The sequence below is a fragment of the Macrobrachium rosenbergii genome, chromosome 5 (assembly GCF_040412425.1).
Source record: "Macrobrachium rosenbergii isolate ZJJX-2024 chromosome 5, ASM4041242v1, whole genome shotgun sequence".
Classification (NCBI taxonomy): Eukaryota; Metazoa; Arthropoda; class Malacostraca; order Decapoda; family Palaemonidae; genus Macrobrachium; species Macrobrachium rosenbergii.
The window spans coordinates 53,881,288-53,897,628 of NC_089745.1; the positions used below are offsets into that span (position 1 = coordinate 53,881,288).

A 16,341-nucleotide genomic window follows, 5' to 3' on the forward strand; every position below is an offset into this window, starting at 1 on the left:
TTCAGTAGGTTGAGACCCGCCTTTTGGACGTGCCAACAGGTCGAATAACTTGGTCCGAAGGAAACAAGATGGAGACCTCGCAGTCAATACTAGGAGCCCTTCATCCCGGGATTGATGGTATCTTTGATCTCCAAGATACTTATCTTCACGCCCAATTCATCCACGCTCGTGAAGTATCTCAGGTTGTCTTGGGGGACTAGACGCATCAGTTCAGGCCTCTGCTGGACTCTGCACAACGCCATACCACTTGAAACACCGTCGTCCGATCAGCTTAACTACAACGCGGTTGGTCAGCATTTCTGGATGGTTGACCGCCTGGGACTCAGATGCCGTTACGCCACATTTTGCTCCGAGGTGTTTCTACATCGCCCCATGAAAAACGCAAGTGATGCAGCTGCATCTGTCGCACGCCAGATCTCACCTTACTTGACGACTGGTTGATTCGAAGCCGCCGCCGGGCCAAGGTATCTGGAGGACCTTCAGTTGACTCTGCAACTCGTGAAGTCCCTGGGACTTCTGGGTCTGTGGAGAAGTCGCAGCTGATCCCCTCACTGTCCATTGTGTCTGGGAATTCAGATCTATTCAGCGGCTTTTATAGCCTGGCCGCAAGAACGGCAACTTCTATGTACTCTAAAAGTTTCTGCCTCTTGGAAAAGGAAACATGCTAGGTGAAGGAAGGAATGAGTCTGCTGGGGACCATTTCCTCGCTGGAGAAGTTTGTTTTCTGGGGAGTCTGCATCTCAGGCCTCTTCAGTTCTTTTTGTTGGAGAACTGACAAAGCAAGGAAGACTTGAAAGAGGAATTGAGAATTCTTCCTTATATAAAGAGGATCTGTGGTGGTGGCTCGATCCAACGGAATTGCAGAAAGGGACTCAAAGCTTCTGAACCCCAACCTAGTGTTGTTTTTCCCGACGGGTCACAACAGGTTGGGGGGGCAACACTAGAGGGAGAGGGAAGGTTAGGAACCTGGAGAGGAACAGGTGTCCTGGCACATCGACTTCAAAGATTTGGCGCATCTTTTAGCCTGCCATTCTTCTCGAGGTCCAAGTTTGCAATCGTAGTTCTAGCAACCGACAATACTACTTGTTCCTGTTCAGCCTTGCAAGAGAGATTATTCTTGAGCCTATGTCAGCAACATTTCGATTCTCACAAGTTTTGTTGCAGGGCTTCAAAATGTTCGAAGACCTGCTCTGTTATGCCATCAACTCCTGCCGAAGGAATGGACCCTTCATCAGGAGGTTTACAAGATTTTTGGAAAATTTTGGGTCGCCATCTGTGGATATTTTCACGACCAAGAACAGCGAGGCTCCCTCTATAAAAAGCTCATCTGTACTGACCCTGGGGCAGTTGCTATAGTTGCTCTTCCCTGGGATTGACGGAATAGATGTTTACGCTTTTCCCCGCTCTAAATTCTGGGAGAAGTCATACGCAAAGTTCACTGTCTCTCACAAGGGACGGTGGATGACTCACTCACGTTTTTGGCCTTCAACCACTGGTTCTCTGGAGTTTCTCTTCTGGTTGGTAGACGCCCAGGACCCTTCCTATGAGAGCAGACCTGTTTCATACAAACTCACTTCACGCAGATATCTTTGAATCTCCCGCCTGAACCTGACTGCTTTCAGACTATCGAAACTTGGTCAGAGCGAAGGGGTTTTTCTGGCCAGGTGGCACGGGCCATCGCTAGAGCCAGAAGTTCTTCATCTAAAGGATATATCTAGCGAAGTGAGCAACCTTCAAAGGTTGGTGTAGAAAGAAGGGCTTTTCCTCTTCCTCTATCACTGTGAGCCAGGTTGCGGATTTTCTCCTTTACTTAAGAGAAAACTCGATATAGCAGTTCGACTAATGCGTTATCGAGCATGCTTTCGATTGTATTCAGACACAGAGGATTAGCTTTATTCATTAACAAGGACCTCCACGATCTTAACAGCAATGCAAGACGCTCCAAGGTTCCTCAGCTGATTTCCCCTGCTTGGAACTTGGACGTAATGCTCAAGTTTTTGATGTTTAGTCCTTTTGAGCCTCTCCACTCTGCATCTCTTAAGGATGTTACTCGGAAACGGCATTCCTCGCGGCGAAGAGAGTGAGAGAAGTTCGCAGGTCGCCATGTGGGCTTCAAGGGAACACAATGTTGTCATTCTTTAAGCCCTAAGTTCTTGGCTAAGAAATTATAGGTCTTCTAACCCTTGGCCTAGACACTTTGAAATTAAAGGTTTAGTAGACCTTATTGGACAGAAACCTGAGGGAGTTCTCTATGTCCAGTTAGAGCTCTCAAGTACTACCTTAAAGAACACAGGACACTGGTCCATTGGATGTTTTATGTTCTAGAGGCAACCAGTTGGGGTCTCTATGTCAAGAATGCACTGGCATTCTTCATTAGGGACGTCATTAAGGACGCACACTCTAGTTGTGACGACTCCAACTTCAAGTTGTTGAGAGTTAACGTCAATGCAGGTGAGGGCAGTTGCTACCTCCATATGCTCAAGAAAATAATATGGTACTCAGTGACATTTTTAGTGCCACATTTTGGCAGCGGTCAATTCGGTGTTTGCCTCACACCTTGGCAAGATGTTTAGGTAGCATACTAAAAATTGCTGGGCTGGGGACTACATTGGCTGCTTCAGCAACCTTGGGGACAGGGGGTAACTCTGATCCTATCCCCTTTTAATTGTGTTTTTGTGGTTGTTGGGTCTACTACTGAGGCAGTCTTCCCAATCCTTTGCAAACTAACGCTGTGTGTTGGTTAGGTGGTTAGTAATGCTCTTTTGTCCTTTGTATGGGCTATGATCTATCACATTGTGGTCACGCTGACAGATCATCTAGAAGTCGCCAGCCATATAGGTCACTACCTCGTCTGGGGTCTCTAGTAAAGCAGAAGCAGACTAGAAGTGACAGTAACCACTCAGTCAGCTACGCTTATCAGATAAGGAACCAAAATAATTCCTACCAATAATTGGTTTTTTTCCCCAATTTGGCTGTCTCTACCTCCAAAGGTATTCAGCTATATATCTGGCAGGTAAGTTCATGAACAAAATGACATTTTAATGATAAAATAAAGTTTGTTCATACTTACCTGGCAAGATATATTTATATTGCCCTCCTCCTCCCCTCAGGAGACAGTGGCATTAGAAAATCTGAATAGAAAATGGGAATGGTTCTCTGATACCGCCTCCCAGCGGCGAATGGGTACTAACCACCTGACCAGCCACTGCGCGGTGCCGCGAAATCTGAATTTCTGTCGACCTTCGGAGAATACAGCTATATATATATATCTGCCAGGTAAGTATGAACAAACTTTTTATTTTATCATTAAAATATCATTTTTTCTTAAAATAATATCCTGGTGATTTACAATATACTTATTCTGATACCATGTTGTAAACTTGGCAGAAAAGTTTAGTAACTGGTCATGATATACATTTATTCTTAGTTTTTTTTTTTATAAAACTTTTAGAACTACATCCTTTTTGCAGTTAGTAAGACGTAATAATTGTTTGGAATATTTTTTCTAAAACATGGAATTGCCCATTACCCTCTGGTTTTCATGATATATTAATCAGATTTGGTTAATGTAAATTATTGACCTGTTTTCATCCCTGGAAAATGTGTGGCTGATATTTTGAAGATAAAGGTATCACAAATACGGTACCATCATTTCCATTGGTTTTATTTTTTTTTAATGTCACTTTGATTTTTTTTTTTCTTATCCCATTAATAATCTCTCATATCACACCACTCTTCTTGCTATCTTTTTTATTTATCTTCATGGTGCTGAATGATTTAGGGTCTAGTGATGAGCCCTGGCTACAGTGTACCTTGTGCAATGCTCTGGAAACTGTTTTCAGTTGGACTCCTCCTGTCTGCCATAATTCTTTACTTGTAACAATTTTCTTCTCATTCAAGTACTTGGCAGATACTTTGTAGGTTTTCACCCGAATTGCCATCCAGCCCTCCTATATTTTTGTTCCTGACCTTCATTGTTGCTATTTTACTTTGTACATGATATATAAGATTTTTTCTTGAAGGCTACCAGGTTGTTTTCGTTTTATATAAATATTTTGTAATGGAAAAGACTTGCATATTTTAAATTTTTCCAATTTCTTTTTTATTTTGTAGACCATGTTTTAAGTGGTTTAGTTTGATATGGAATGTGTGGATTGATGAACTAATTTTTATCAGGGACATGTTTTGTGCTGGACGTGTGGTTGAGGAGGATTTGAAACGTACCATGAAGGCTTGTGGAGGTGCAATTATGACCACTGCTCATGATCTTAATGATTCAGTCCTAGGCACATGTGCAAAGTTTGAAGAAAGACAGATTGGTGCTGATAGGTAAGTATTTTTATTGGGAATTTACTTTTAGTTTTTTATTCGTGCTTTTGCTTTCAAGATTTTGTTTAAGGGTGATTTCTTTTATCATTAGGTATTTTAATGCTTATCTTGTAGTATATGGGCCACTCATTACATCTAGGGTTAATTTTTATTTATTTACCAAGATAGTGTAGAGAATGTGATTTTTTTTTTTATAATAACATATCTGAGAATCTGCTTGCTTTTTTTTTTAATATAATCTGTGAGAATTTATCAAGAATGCGTTACTTTGAATTTTTTTTTTTTAAGTCATATGAGGTGGTTTAGTCAAGGCCTATTTCAGTGTTGTTTGGCAAACTACTGTGCATTGAAGCTGATCTATCTATTTTCATATATATATCAGCATGCAGTCTATAATTGCATATCATGGACATATCAGATCTTTCCATATTGTGTAGATAAGATTGGTAATTAAAAAGAATTGCCCTTGGCTTAGGTTACATTTATATTAGAATTAAATATAGATTAAATTGATCATTTGGATCTAGAAGATGCTTTGATAGTGTAAGAAATTTATTTGCTTGAAGAAGGGAGGTTGGGATAAGATTATGGAATGCAATTTTGAACTTTTACAATAATTTATTCAGTGGTCAGTAAGTTAATTTAGAATTAATATTTTAGACTTGCGCTTCATAACTAATTTGAAAGAAATGGTTCTAACCATAAACTCTTGAGGTTGCTTCCATATCTTGACAGTCATCCAAGCATTATATCTGCTTGTTATTTTATTGACTGTGACATTTTTATGAACATGTGCTACATATGTTCTTATTGCAGCATCTTGTAAGTTGTAGTATTAGAATATGATTTAACACATACAACTTACCTGTTAGTTACATATAGCTTTAGTCTTTTGACGTCACGGCAAAATTTCAAAACGCGCGGCAGCGCCAGTCCGAATATCGGGTGATCGCCCTTACCTGCCCTCTGTTGGGGTACTAGGAACTATTCCAACATGCTTCAGAATAATTTTGCCCGACTTCCCGAGGAGCCTTCCAAACAGAGTAGATTTACTCAGACAGCCCCACTTCAGGAGATTTCACGAAAACCTGTCAAGTCTGCGGCTAACTGCGTTCAGACTATCGAACGTCTACTCAGAAGCAAAGGATTTTTTCAAGAAAGCGGCTCAATCCATCGCTAGAGCCAGAAGACCATCTTCGATCAAGGTCTATGAGTCCAAGTGGAATATGTTTCGTTCATGGTGCAAAGATCATGACATTTCCTCTTCCAGAACCTCGGTGACGAGATTGCGGATTTTCTTTTGTTCCTCGGGAATAAGAACCTTTCTGTATCCACACTTAAAGATTATCGTAGCATGCTGGCTACTGTTTTTCGTCACAGAGGTTTGGATATCTCTAATAACCAAGATATAACGGACCTTATTAAATCCTTGGTACCTCTAAGAGGTCAGATGCTAAAGTTGTTTCGTGGAATCTTGATGTAGTCCTGAAGTGGCTTATGTCTGAGAAATTTGAACCTATGGATTCTGCTTCTTTAAGAGATCTTACGAGGAAAACCCTCTTTTTAGTTTTGTTAGCTACAGCTAAGAGAATCAGTGAGATCCACGCCTTGGATAAGAGAGTAGGATTCTCTGCTTCAAAAGCAATTTGTTCTTTCAAACTGTTTTTTTATGGCCAAGAACGAGACCCCTTCGCACCCGTGGCCTCGCTCTTTTGAGATTCCGAGTCTGTCGGAATTGGTAGGTAAGGAGCAGGAGAGGTTCCTCTGCCCAGTCAGAGCCTTGAAATATTATTTGCGAAGGACTAAAGATATTAGGGTCCTTCAGATTCCTTATGGTGTTCGGTCAGGAACCCTCTTAGACCGATGTCCAAGAATGCCATGTCCTTTTTTATTAGAAATCTGATTTCTGAAGCTCACTCCAATATTTCAGAGAATGATTTGAAAATGTGTAAAGTGAAGGCTCACGAAGTGAGGGCTATCTCTACTTCTCTCGCTTATAAAAGGAACTCTCCCTTCAAGATATTGTGCAAGCAACCTACTGGAGATGTAAGTCTGTATTTGCTTTGCATTATCTCTCGCAAGTGCAGACAGTGTTTGATGAGTGCAGCACGTTAGGGCCCTTTGTTGTATCTGGCACGGTAATGGGTAAAGGGGTAAAGGAGGATTAACCTACCTTTACTTACTTGTTTTTGGAGTGTGAAGGTTTTTACGGTTGTCTGTGAGGGTAAGTGTTGGATAGTTTTACCCCACAGTTGGTTTTGGTTTTTATGGTTATGCTTTTTCTTTGGTGTTGGGTGACCCCTTTTGTAATTCATGATGTTTGTGCTGCGCCTGAGCAGGGGCATACTTGTGGTATTGTCACGGCCATGTCCTAGGTGACTGATACCCAGCTTAAGCAATCTCGACCAGGTCATTATACCCGCGGTTGCTCTAAGGATAGCAGGTTACTGAGGCAGTAACTGTGGAATCAGCTACCTTAGCAGGTGAGGAACTAAGAAATTTTCTACATTAATAACCTTAATGTTTCCAACAACTCTTTTAGCTGTCATTGCCCCACCTCCTTAAAGGTGTCAATCAGCTATATGTAACTAACAGGTAAGTTGTGTGTGTTAAAATGACATTTTTATTCTAAAATAATGTTTAACACATACTTACCTGTTAGTTACATATACTGAAAGCCCACCCTCCCCCCACGGGGACAGGTAGGCAAATTATTCTGAAGCATGTTGGAATAGTTCCTAGTACCCGACAGAGGGCAGGTAAGGGCGATCACCCGATATTCGGACTGGCGCTGCCTGCGTTTTGAAAATTTTGCCGTGGCGTCAAAAGACTAAAGCTATATGTAACTAACAGGTAAGTATGTGTTAAACATTATTTTAGAATAAAAATGTCATTTTTCAGTATAATTTGTTATATATTCTGATTCCCACAGGTATAACCTGTTTATGGGTTGTCCACAAGCAAAGACTTGTACCATTGTCCTACGTGGAGGAGCTGAGCAGTTCTTGGAAGAAACTGATAGATCCCTACACGATGCCATTATGATTGTCCGTAGAGCACTCAGACATGATGCTGTTGTGGCTGGTAATTGTTCAGCTTTTTTGTTGTGTATTCCATGTTGGAGACAGCATTACCAACTTGACATAGTATACCTTCAGTAATCTAGGTTTGTAGAAGTGTTTGTGAGTTTTTATTTGATCTTACTATCTCTTAGAATTAAGCGTGGGATTTCCTTTTGTTTTATTACAGGTGGTGGTGCAGTTGAACTGGAAGTCAGCAAGCACTTGAGAGAGTATTCTCGAAGCATTGCCAGCAAGGAACAGTTATTCATGGCTGCATTTGCCAAAGCCTTAGAAATCATCCCAAGACAGTTGTGTGATAATGCAGGTTTTGATTCCACTACCATCCTGAACAAACTTAGGGCACGACATGCAGAAGGTATGTGGAGCTTATGTTGCATGATCTAGAGATGGGTATTCATTTATGCAATATTAACTAGTGTCCAAGAAAACTTAAAAAATTTTGATAGAAAGTATTAAAATACATTTTGTTTTAAATATGATACAGCATATACATTTATTACATTGGCATAACCAGCTTAATAGGCATATTAGATTTTAAACACTAGATTATGTGTTAAGAGAGCTCTTATGGCCATAAATTTTTAAGTTTTGTTTTTTGAATTAGACCACTGAAGCTTTTGCGCTAATACAGAAAGAAGCTTATTTGTTTTATTTATAAGATAGGTTATGAGACTTTCTGAGACTCATTGAAACTGGTTAAAACTAGCAATTATGTAATACCATTATGATGGTCAAGGCCTTTCACCAACCACTTCAAATCACTTTACAGCCTCACTTTACAATCTGACAACATTCTCAAATTCCTACTTCCTTCCCTGTGTTAAGAGGTGATTACTATGAAAATAGGGCTGAATCCCTTTTTTCTCCTCTTTTGTCATCTCCCTCTTATCAATATTCTCCAGTGTGCCTAAGCCTAGTAAAGGGGATGTGGTAGCTGAGTAACAAACTACTTTTACGCAGTGTTCTTATTGTGGTCATATTTTTGGCAGCAGCTCGCAATAAGTAGGTTTAAGGTGCTCTTTAGGTGGTACAAATGGTTTTTTGCAGCATTTGGCTCTCAGCTCTGCCTTTTCCTTTTCATTTATTTTCCTTGATGTCTTCTCACTGAGTTTTTTCCTTTCACTCTAATTGTATACCCTGTTCTAATTTCAACCCCTTATTTATAAATCATCCTATTTGGGTTGTGTTTTTTTATACTGACTCAAGTCATTGCTGTAGCCAAGCCTCTTGAGTGATAAGTCAAGATTGATTTTATGTAAGAGTAATAAAACTGGATAAAAGAGACCAAAGGGAATGAATGGAAAGCAAAAGATGGAAAGATGTACTGCTGGGGTGAAAGGACACTGCAAAAAGCCTTTAGTATTATCAGTAGTGTTGTGCAAAAGGCACAGTGGGTGCAGTACTTGCCTGCAAGGTGAGTAGGGAGGGATTAATGACCACAGGAACTTTTTGTAATTCGTAAGAACAGGAGGAGGAGGTTGCTCTCAAATTGTGAAAATTTTCCACAAATACCCAAATAGGATAACATAAAGTAGCTCATGTATTGTGTATACTGTACTTCTAGTGAAAGGATTCCCAAGGGTTCTGCCTTGTTTTGTCTTCAAAGATTACCTCTTTTGGTCAAGAATGGTGCTATTTAAGTTAGCAATATATCTTTCCTTCCTTATCCTGTGAAGTATTTATTCTCCAGTGGCATCATAGCAGAGAGTGTGACTGTAGGTTGTTTTGGGTATGCATTTATTTAATTTTTGCCTTTGCTTTATTGGGTCTGTAGATTAATTAACTGAAATTGTTTTCCACAAGATCAGTTATTTGCTTAAATGATATCCATAAAAATCACATAAAAATGTGAACTTCAGAGGTTTCAGAAGCAATAGTGCTTTGCTGCTAGGCAGACATTGAATCAATGGGCAACAAGCTTGCCCAAGTCTTTGGCCTATGCAGTCATAATAAAAGCGGAAAAAATGTGATTATGATAAGTAAAATTATACATTTTCCATGTTGCTTGGCTATATTCAACATATCTAATAATGTTTTATCATTGACACAACCCTGGCCAATCCTGTGATAATCAGCTGTTTTAACTAATGATCTGGTTAAAGTTTGTAATAATAATAATAATAATAATATAATAATAATAATACAGGGGTACCCTCCTCCTATCCCTCTGATTGGAACACCTTAACTGAGTATTTGAGGCTGTAAAGTGATTTGAAGTGGTTGGTGAAAGGCCTTGACCATCATTAATTATAGCTTAGCTCATGTAAGTCCATAATCCATAATTGTTTTGGGTAAAAACTGAGAATCAAGGTTTGGGTGAAGTAGGAGATTTGTATGTATTGAACATGTTTTTTCAAAGGGCAAATTTTTATTTACTTAGCTTATAGGGAGACATTCATTTGAAATAAAATGGTAGGTTTTTAATTAATGCCAAAAATTCAAATTTTTATGTAATTTTATTCTTTTTTTCAACAGCTGATGGGAAATGGTATGGTGTTGATGTCTTGAATGAGGATATTACTGATAATTTTACAGCCTGCGTTTGGGAGCCAGCACTTGTGAAGATCAATGCCTTAACTGCAGCATCAGAAGCAGCTTGTCTTATTCTTTCAGTTGATGAAACTATCAAGTCACCACGTTCCTCATACGATGGACCTGCGCCAGGAGGCCCCATGGGAAGGGGACGTGGCAGACCTATGTAATGGTGTCATGCTAATCTGGCTCAGTGTTCTATTCTGCAAAGCCATTTTTCTTCAGACCGATACGCATAGACATAATTTTAAGTTCGTGGCACATGATGCGTTGTTAATTTTCATTAGTAACACACTTTTACTTCGGCAAGTCCCGTGGAATTATTTGATGCCCATGCATTAACTTTGCTAATATGAATCTTAACCAGTTTCACTGAACAAAGCTTGCTATTTATAATAATAAAGACGTGGAGAACAATTTTGTTTTTAATCTAGGATCGTAAGTGACCTTTCAAACATAAGATTTGTGTTAATGAAGCCATTTTGTTTGTAGTGATGCTTCTTTATTTGTTACTACAATTTCAGTGGTAATTTATGGCTACAATAGTTTTTTGTGGTGGTTTCAGTGTTAATTTATGGCTACAATAGTATTTTGTGGTGGGATTTTTAAAGTAATGAATGCTGCTTATCTGGGGAGTTAGTGTAAGGAAAATGTGCTCATTAAAAAATTACAGAAGCTTACAAAGAGGAGGAATGGAGGAATGATAGGTAAATATTTTGATATATACCACCAGCCAAGAATTTAAGAAGAAACTAGTAGTTGAATTACCTGCAAGTGCTAAGAAGAAACGACTTACCATAACTGCCATAATTGTTTAGTCTACCCATTATTCAAGTTTATAACTGTTGGCCAAGAAGCGTCTGAATGATAACCACAAAATCCGATTGTGTTCAACTGATTTTTAACTGGTTTTTGTATAGTTCTGAAATGCCAGGATGACCATCCATGTACCACAAGATCTTACCTTAGTAGAAGTGATGATTGCCAATCTTTCTGTTAAGATATTGGCTTGCAAAAGCTGAATTTTGGAGGGAAGCAATGAACCTTTTCCAGCAAACTGAGTAGCGAGTGGCTTCAACAAGTGTTCACTATTTGTTGTGGTGTTAGCTTGCAACTTAACCCAATAACCTCAACACCCATTGTTGCAAAAGCCTAGCAAAGATGTATGCAGACTTGTAGCAGCCATGGGATATTCACTCCCCTATAAAAGAACACTTCATCAAGAAGAAAAATTGGAGTAAAGAATGTGGTTATTGTACACTCTGCAGAGACAAGTTAGGAATATTCTTTACCCTCCCTGTGTATACAGAAGTGCTTTCTTTTTGTGAAACTGGTGGCTTTTAGCCATTGACTAAATAATGTAGCCTAAATAATGTAGCTGCTCCCTGGCTAGGAAGGCTTTCGGTATATGCACCTTTCCCAAAATGTGACCTAGAAGAAGATGCAGTGCAAGGTAATGTCTTTCTTACCTGTAGTCAAAGTTTTGCAAGCAGATACTCTTTATTCTCATGTGCCAGAACAGCATTTCTAGTAAAACTGGCAAGCTTCCCATTCTGATTGTAACTTGATTTCCAAGATAAACCTACTTAGTTTACAAGGGTAAACCTACGGATTTTAATGGAAGAGTTAGTATTTCTTATAGTTTTTTCTTAGGTTTTTAAGCGTGTGAAATATTTAGCACCTAGAGCTTAGAATTTGGCTCTCGACTAAGAGAACTGTGTGATGGAAGGCTGGAGATGAGTGGTGGATTTTCACAGAGGCATACAGGAACTGTTCAATTTTGTTAATATTTCTTTAGTAGCCCAGGCTTATTACATGTATTCTTTGAATTTCTAATCATCAAAGAGTTGCACTGTTCTTGACAAACCTTATATAAGAAATATTTAACAGGATTGATCATGAGTGCAATTTATGAAAAAGTTACAGGTTAATTTACTGCTCTTTGGAAGGATTTGCTCAACCTCTTGTGGCAGGTGTATGTATTTAATCTTTTATTAAAATATAATGCAGTTTTTGTTGTAAAAGGAAGGTGAAATTTCAAAGGAGTATTAATGCAAAGAAATATGTTAAAATGAAACTTTCCACTGTTAGGGACCTATTATTAATTACAACTACTAATCATTATCTTTGAGCTTCGTCATACGTGCTGAAAATTGCCATAAATTTTGCTGTTATTGGATATATGTTTTGAAATTACACTCGTCCTGCTCTGTTCTTTGGTCTCTTCTACTTTATTCTTTGCTGTCCCTCCAGCCTCGCTCTTGCTCTTAAGCTTTTCCCCCTCCCGGCTGCTTGGAGTGTACTCAAAGGTTTTTGCAGTATCCCTGTGACCTACCCAGCTGCATTGCTTGTTGCCTTCAGCTTTTCATCCATTCCCATTCGTCTCTTCCCACCTAGCTGTCAAATTTCAACATCACCATTTTTTGTTTTTATCTGAAATTCAAGAACAAAATTCTAGGTGCTCCATTTAAGTTTAGAAGTGTGGCTGTAGTTTCTTCCTTCTCTTACTTCAGTGTCCCATGTAGGTGTTGATCATCAGCACGTAACTTGGTGAACAACACTAATTCATTCTTGTATTTGGCTCACCCACTCTTGCTTGCATAAGCAGTGTTATGTTTTTAGGAGAAAGAGGATATGTAGGCTAGTGGAATCAGAAGGTAAGGACGACAAGGAAGAGGGTGTAGAGAAATAAGGTAAGGCTAGTTGAAGCCATGAAAGATATGTTGAACTAGAGAGATAGATAATGATTAGAAAAATTATGGAACCTGTTGGCTGTTTATTTCAGAGGAGAAAGTAGTTCAAAACATAGCTAAAACTATATGTAAGTAGAATCCTAGTGCATATGTAAGAAATCTGGAAGTGAGGAATAGAAAGGATGTTCAAGTTGCCAATCATAAGCTTATCTGCCTGCCAGAGAAAATTATTATAGTGGTGATTGTTAAAATTTGCCAACTACCACAGAAATACAAATAAGGAAAAGTTTAATATTTGTGGCTTTTGGTAAAGTTTTTGACATAGAGTATGAAGACTAGAATGTACATGAGCATTATGGAGAAAGAGGATATTTTAAAGGCACATCAAGCAAGTGATTTCAGTACATAACACAGGATGTAGAATGAAAGCTGCATCAAGTTTTCAGAAGAAACTCGAGGGGTAATGAAGCAGACAGAAGTTGATCCTGTGGGTGCCCAGTGTGAAATCTTGGGGTAAATACACTATGAGGCACAATGTAGGTTTCACAGGAGCTAAAGAATTTTCATTGTCTCATGGTAAAGAAGACCTAATAGTGAAACATTTTTTTTCATTCTTCACTTTACTGATGTACTGTACTGAACTGTGTAGTTGCTATTTAGAGGGTGGTAGAAAAATGGGGAGAAATGCCCTGAATAAAATAGAGATAGGACTATTGGGAAAAGAGAAAATAGTACCAATCAGTAAACAAGAGGAGAAAGTTTAATGGATATAACAGACCTATACAGAGACACAGACACACTTTTTTAACATAGATTTTGAAGAGGTGTAACTGCAAGATGTTGAGTCATGGTTGTAGTAACTTGTGGAAAATCATATTACAAATGAAGTAGCTGTGAAGGTGTTTTTCAAAGATGAGGAAATAGCATAAAGTTTCTGGGGCTAATAATAAGGGAAAGGAGCAATCTGTCAATGAGATAGTAGGTGTTGTCGTATTGGGATGTTGAATTGTGTGAAGACCCAGGAGATAATGGAGAATGGTAGTGGTAGTCGTAGATCAGTTGAGATCTCGGGCAGAAAGTTAAAGATGAGAGAGTACATTGTACAGAAAACAAATTTTAGTAGTTGTCTACTGTTGTAAGAAGAAGCCCAGGTTTAAAAATATTGATTGATTATTATGTATATTCTGATAACTTTGCAGAAATGCTCTCAAGGAATTTTATTAGAGAGCACAGTTGGAGTCGTGGGTGAAAGAAATAAAAAAAAATACTTGAAAGTTTAGATCATAAGAGCTGATCAGGTAACATATTCTTAGAAACTTGATATAAGAGACGTAACAGATGATGAGATGTTAACCAAATATTTGTCGTACTTGATTTTTTGTATAACTCCAGAGTGTGGAGTAACCAGATTAATTATTTATCCAAAACAGAAGCTTTGGCTGAGAGAGCGGTATGCCAGATGTTAGATGACCTAGGTGTTTTAGGAGTGAGCACAGATTCATTAGCCCTTCCAAGGTAATTATGCATTCATTCCATAAAAGACAGACTTCAGTTAATCTTAACATTTTGCAAATCATAAGGAAACCTGAAAAACGCAGTGGGGTTTAAATGTTTTGGGGATAGCTAAAGTTTTAAGCTCTAAGGTGGTAGTTAGAAAGGTTGAAGCAGTTACTTCTTCAGCCTAATAGGCTGAACCAGAGAATTGAAAACAGACTTAAAATGAGCTAAGTAAAGTGAATTGGAATTGCTTCGCCCACAAATTCCTTTGGAATCATGTAAGAACTTTCAACAAGAGGAGCACACAAGAGATATTAATGTGCATAAGTTGCTGTTTTATAAATGCATATGGACGATGTATGTTTCAGAATCAGAGGGCATGTAGACAAGTAGTGCCTAAGGAAGTAAGTCTTTTACGTGAAAAGGATGAGATTGTAAATTTTGAAATTTATCAATAAAAGTTCCAAAACTTCTTACGGGTATTAGAGAGTAACGGTTACCAAAGTGCATTTTAAGGATTACTGTTATTCATAGGAATGAAAGAAGTTGTTTTGATGGGGTCTTAAAAATTAACTTGAAAGGTGGGGCAGTTTCTGTAATTGGACAAATTGCCATTGACTGAACCTGATTGAGTCGGAAGACAATACATCAACTATACAAAACGTGAGAGTGAAGTACATGAATTAGCATGAAGAATAACTTTTATGTAAACATTACATCTAACATTTTAAAGGAAACCTCAGCAATTTGAACCATACCTCTCCAGGACAAGTTTGAATTAGCCCTAACATCCAAATATGTTTTTAAGAGATTAGAGAAGTTCAGTTATATTTTCACAGGAAAATGGAATTGGATGAGAGTGCCAAGAGGAATACTAGTAGTGATTAGTTGTGAAGTAATAGGTCTTGATTAAGTTATTGGATTCCCGTCCAGAAATAGCCTCAAGACCAGAGCTGACAGAGGTGGAAAAAGCATTACGAGAGCCAGTCCAAAAGTCAGGAAATTGTTGGAAGGTGAAGGAAGAAGGAATAGGTGGTTTAAATAATGAACAAGAGCATGTAGAATGGAAAAAGTAATTTGTAAAGAGATTTAACGAGTAGGCGCGAGCGTAAAACCTCTAGCGGTGCTTGTTAAAGGTAGGGAAGAGAGCAATGCTCTACCCTCAACAGTAGATTCAGTGAGAGATACATTACTGGTGATTTTGCAGAGGGAATTGATAGCTATGAGCAGTAAGTACTGACAACACCCTTATGATGGACTGCCTAAAACTTACAGATATCAAGAGCAATGACCATTAAGTCTCCAACAGCCCACAGAGAAAATGATATAGAAAGTCCTCAGTTAAATTTCTCATCATGGAAATGATACTGGTAATCCAAGACTAATGGATTCAGGATGTGTTAAGAAAATGAAAGTAGAGTTCAAATGCTTTAGACGGAAGCTGAAGCTGTATGGTGTTACCTTTTTTGGAGAAGGAGTAAATTAGAGTATGCTTATTAGAGGATGGGTAACTGCAGTATTTAACACTTATTCGAAAAGTGAGATAAAAACTCGAGCCAGTTTGTAAGGTAACCCCGGGGTGGTGTCTTAAGTTCTGTATGGAAGACCCCTACTGGTCTACAAAGCATTGTCAGAATAAAAGCGGTAGAATCGTCCAAGGAGAGGATAGTAAGAAGGTTTAGAGGTTTTTTTTTAGCTAAAGACCGGAAGTTCCCGTTAGAGGATGATAAGATCAGGTTATTCAGTTTGCTCTTAAGACGAGAAAATCTCGTACTTCGAAGTAGTGGGATTCTTAGCAGAGAATAGTAGAATTTGTAAATAGTGATACAAATGTTGCAAGGAGCGAAGTACACGAGCTTCATTGATTTGTATTTAAATACATTTTGTTTGACACAAACAAGACGGAGTTTCCTTAGTTGGGGTTTAAAACTGAGATAAGTCCTGATTACCCCTTCAAAGGGGTAATAAGGTGTACGTTAAGAAACAGATTTTAAAATATGTTTGGGAGAACTATTTAAAGATCTATTGGCAAGGTTATGTGGAAACTAATGAGTAAAATTTTATGAAAAATCTTGCAACTATCTCAAGTTTTTGAACATTTGGAAGTGAATGTATGATTTTGAGTTATCTAGCATCGTGGCAACTGGGTTATTGACGCCGATTGAACATTTGGGGAAGTGGTAAAAAAATTAAAGGGCAAGGTCATA

General features: G+C 38.5%; 1 protein-coding gene across 1 annotated transcript in view; it reads left to right on the plus strand.

Moving 5' to 3' along the window:
- Positions 1-10,361, plus strand: part of CCT7 (chaperonin containing TCP1 subunit 7) — a 29,715-nt gene extending 19,354 nt beyond the window's left edge. The window contains exons 8-11 of the mRNA XM_067104378.1: positions 4,177-4,329; positions 7,262-7,413; positions 7,579-7,767; positions 9,888-10,361. Coding sequence (XP_066960479.1) covers positions 4,177-4,329; positions 7,262-7,413; positions 7,579-7,767; positions 9,888-10,114 — 721 coding nt within the window. The 3' untranslated portion in view covers positions 10,115-10,361. The remainder of the gene's footprint in view (positions 1-4,176; positions 4,330-7,261; positions 7,414-7,578; positions 7,768-9,887) is intronic.
- The last annotated feature ends 5,980 nt before the right edge of the window (positions 10,362-16,341 follow it).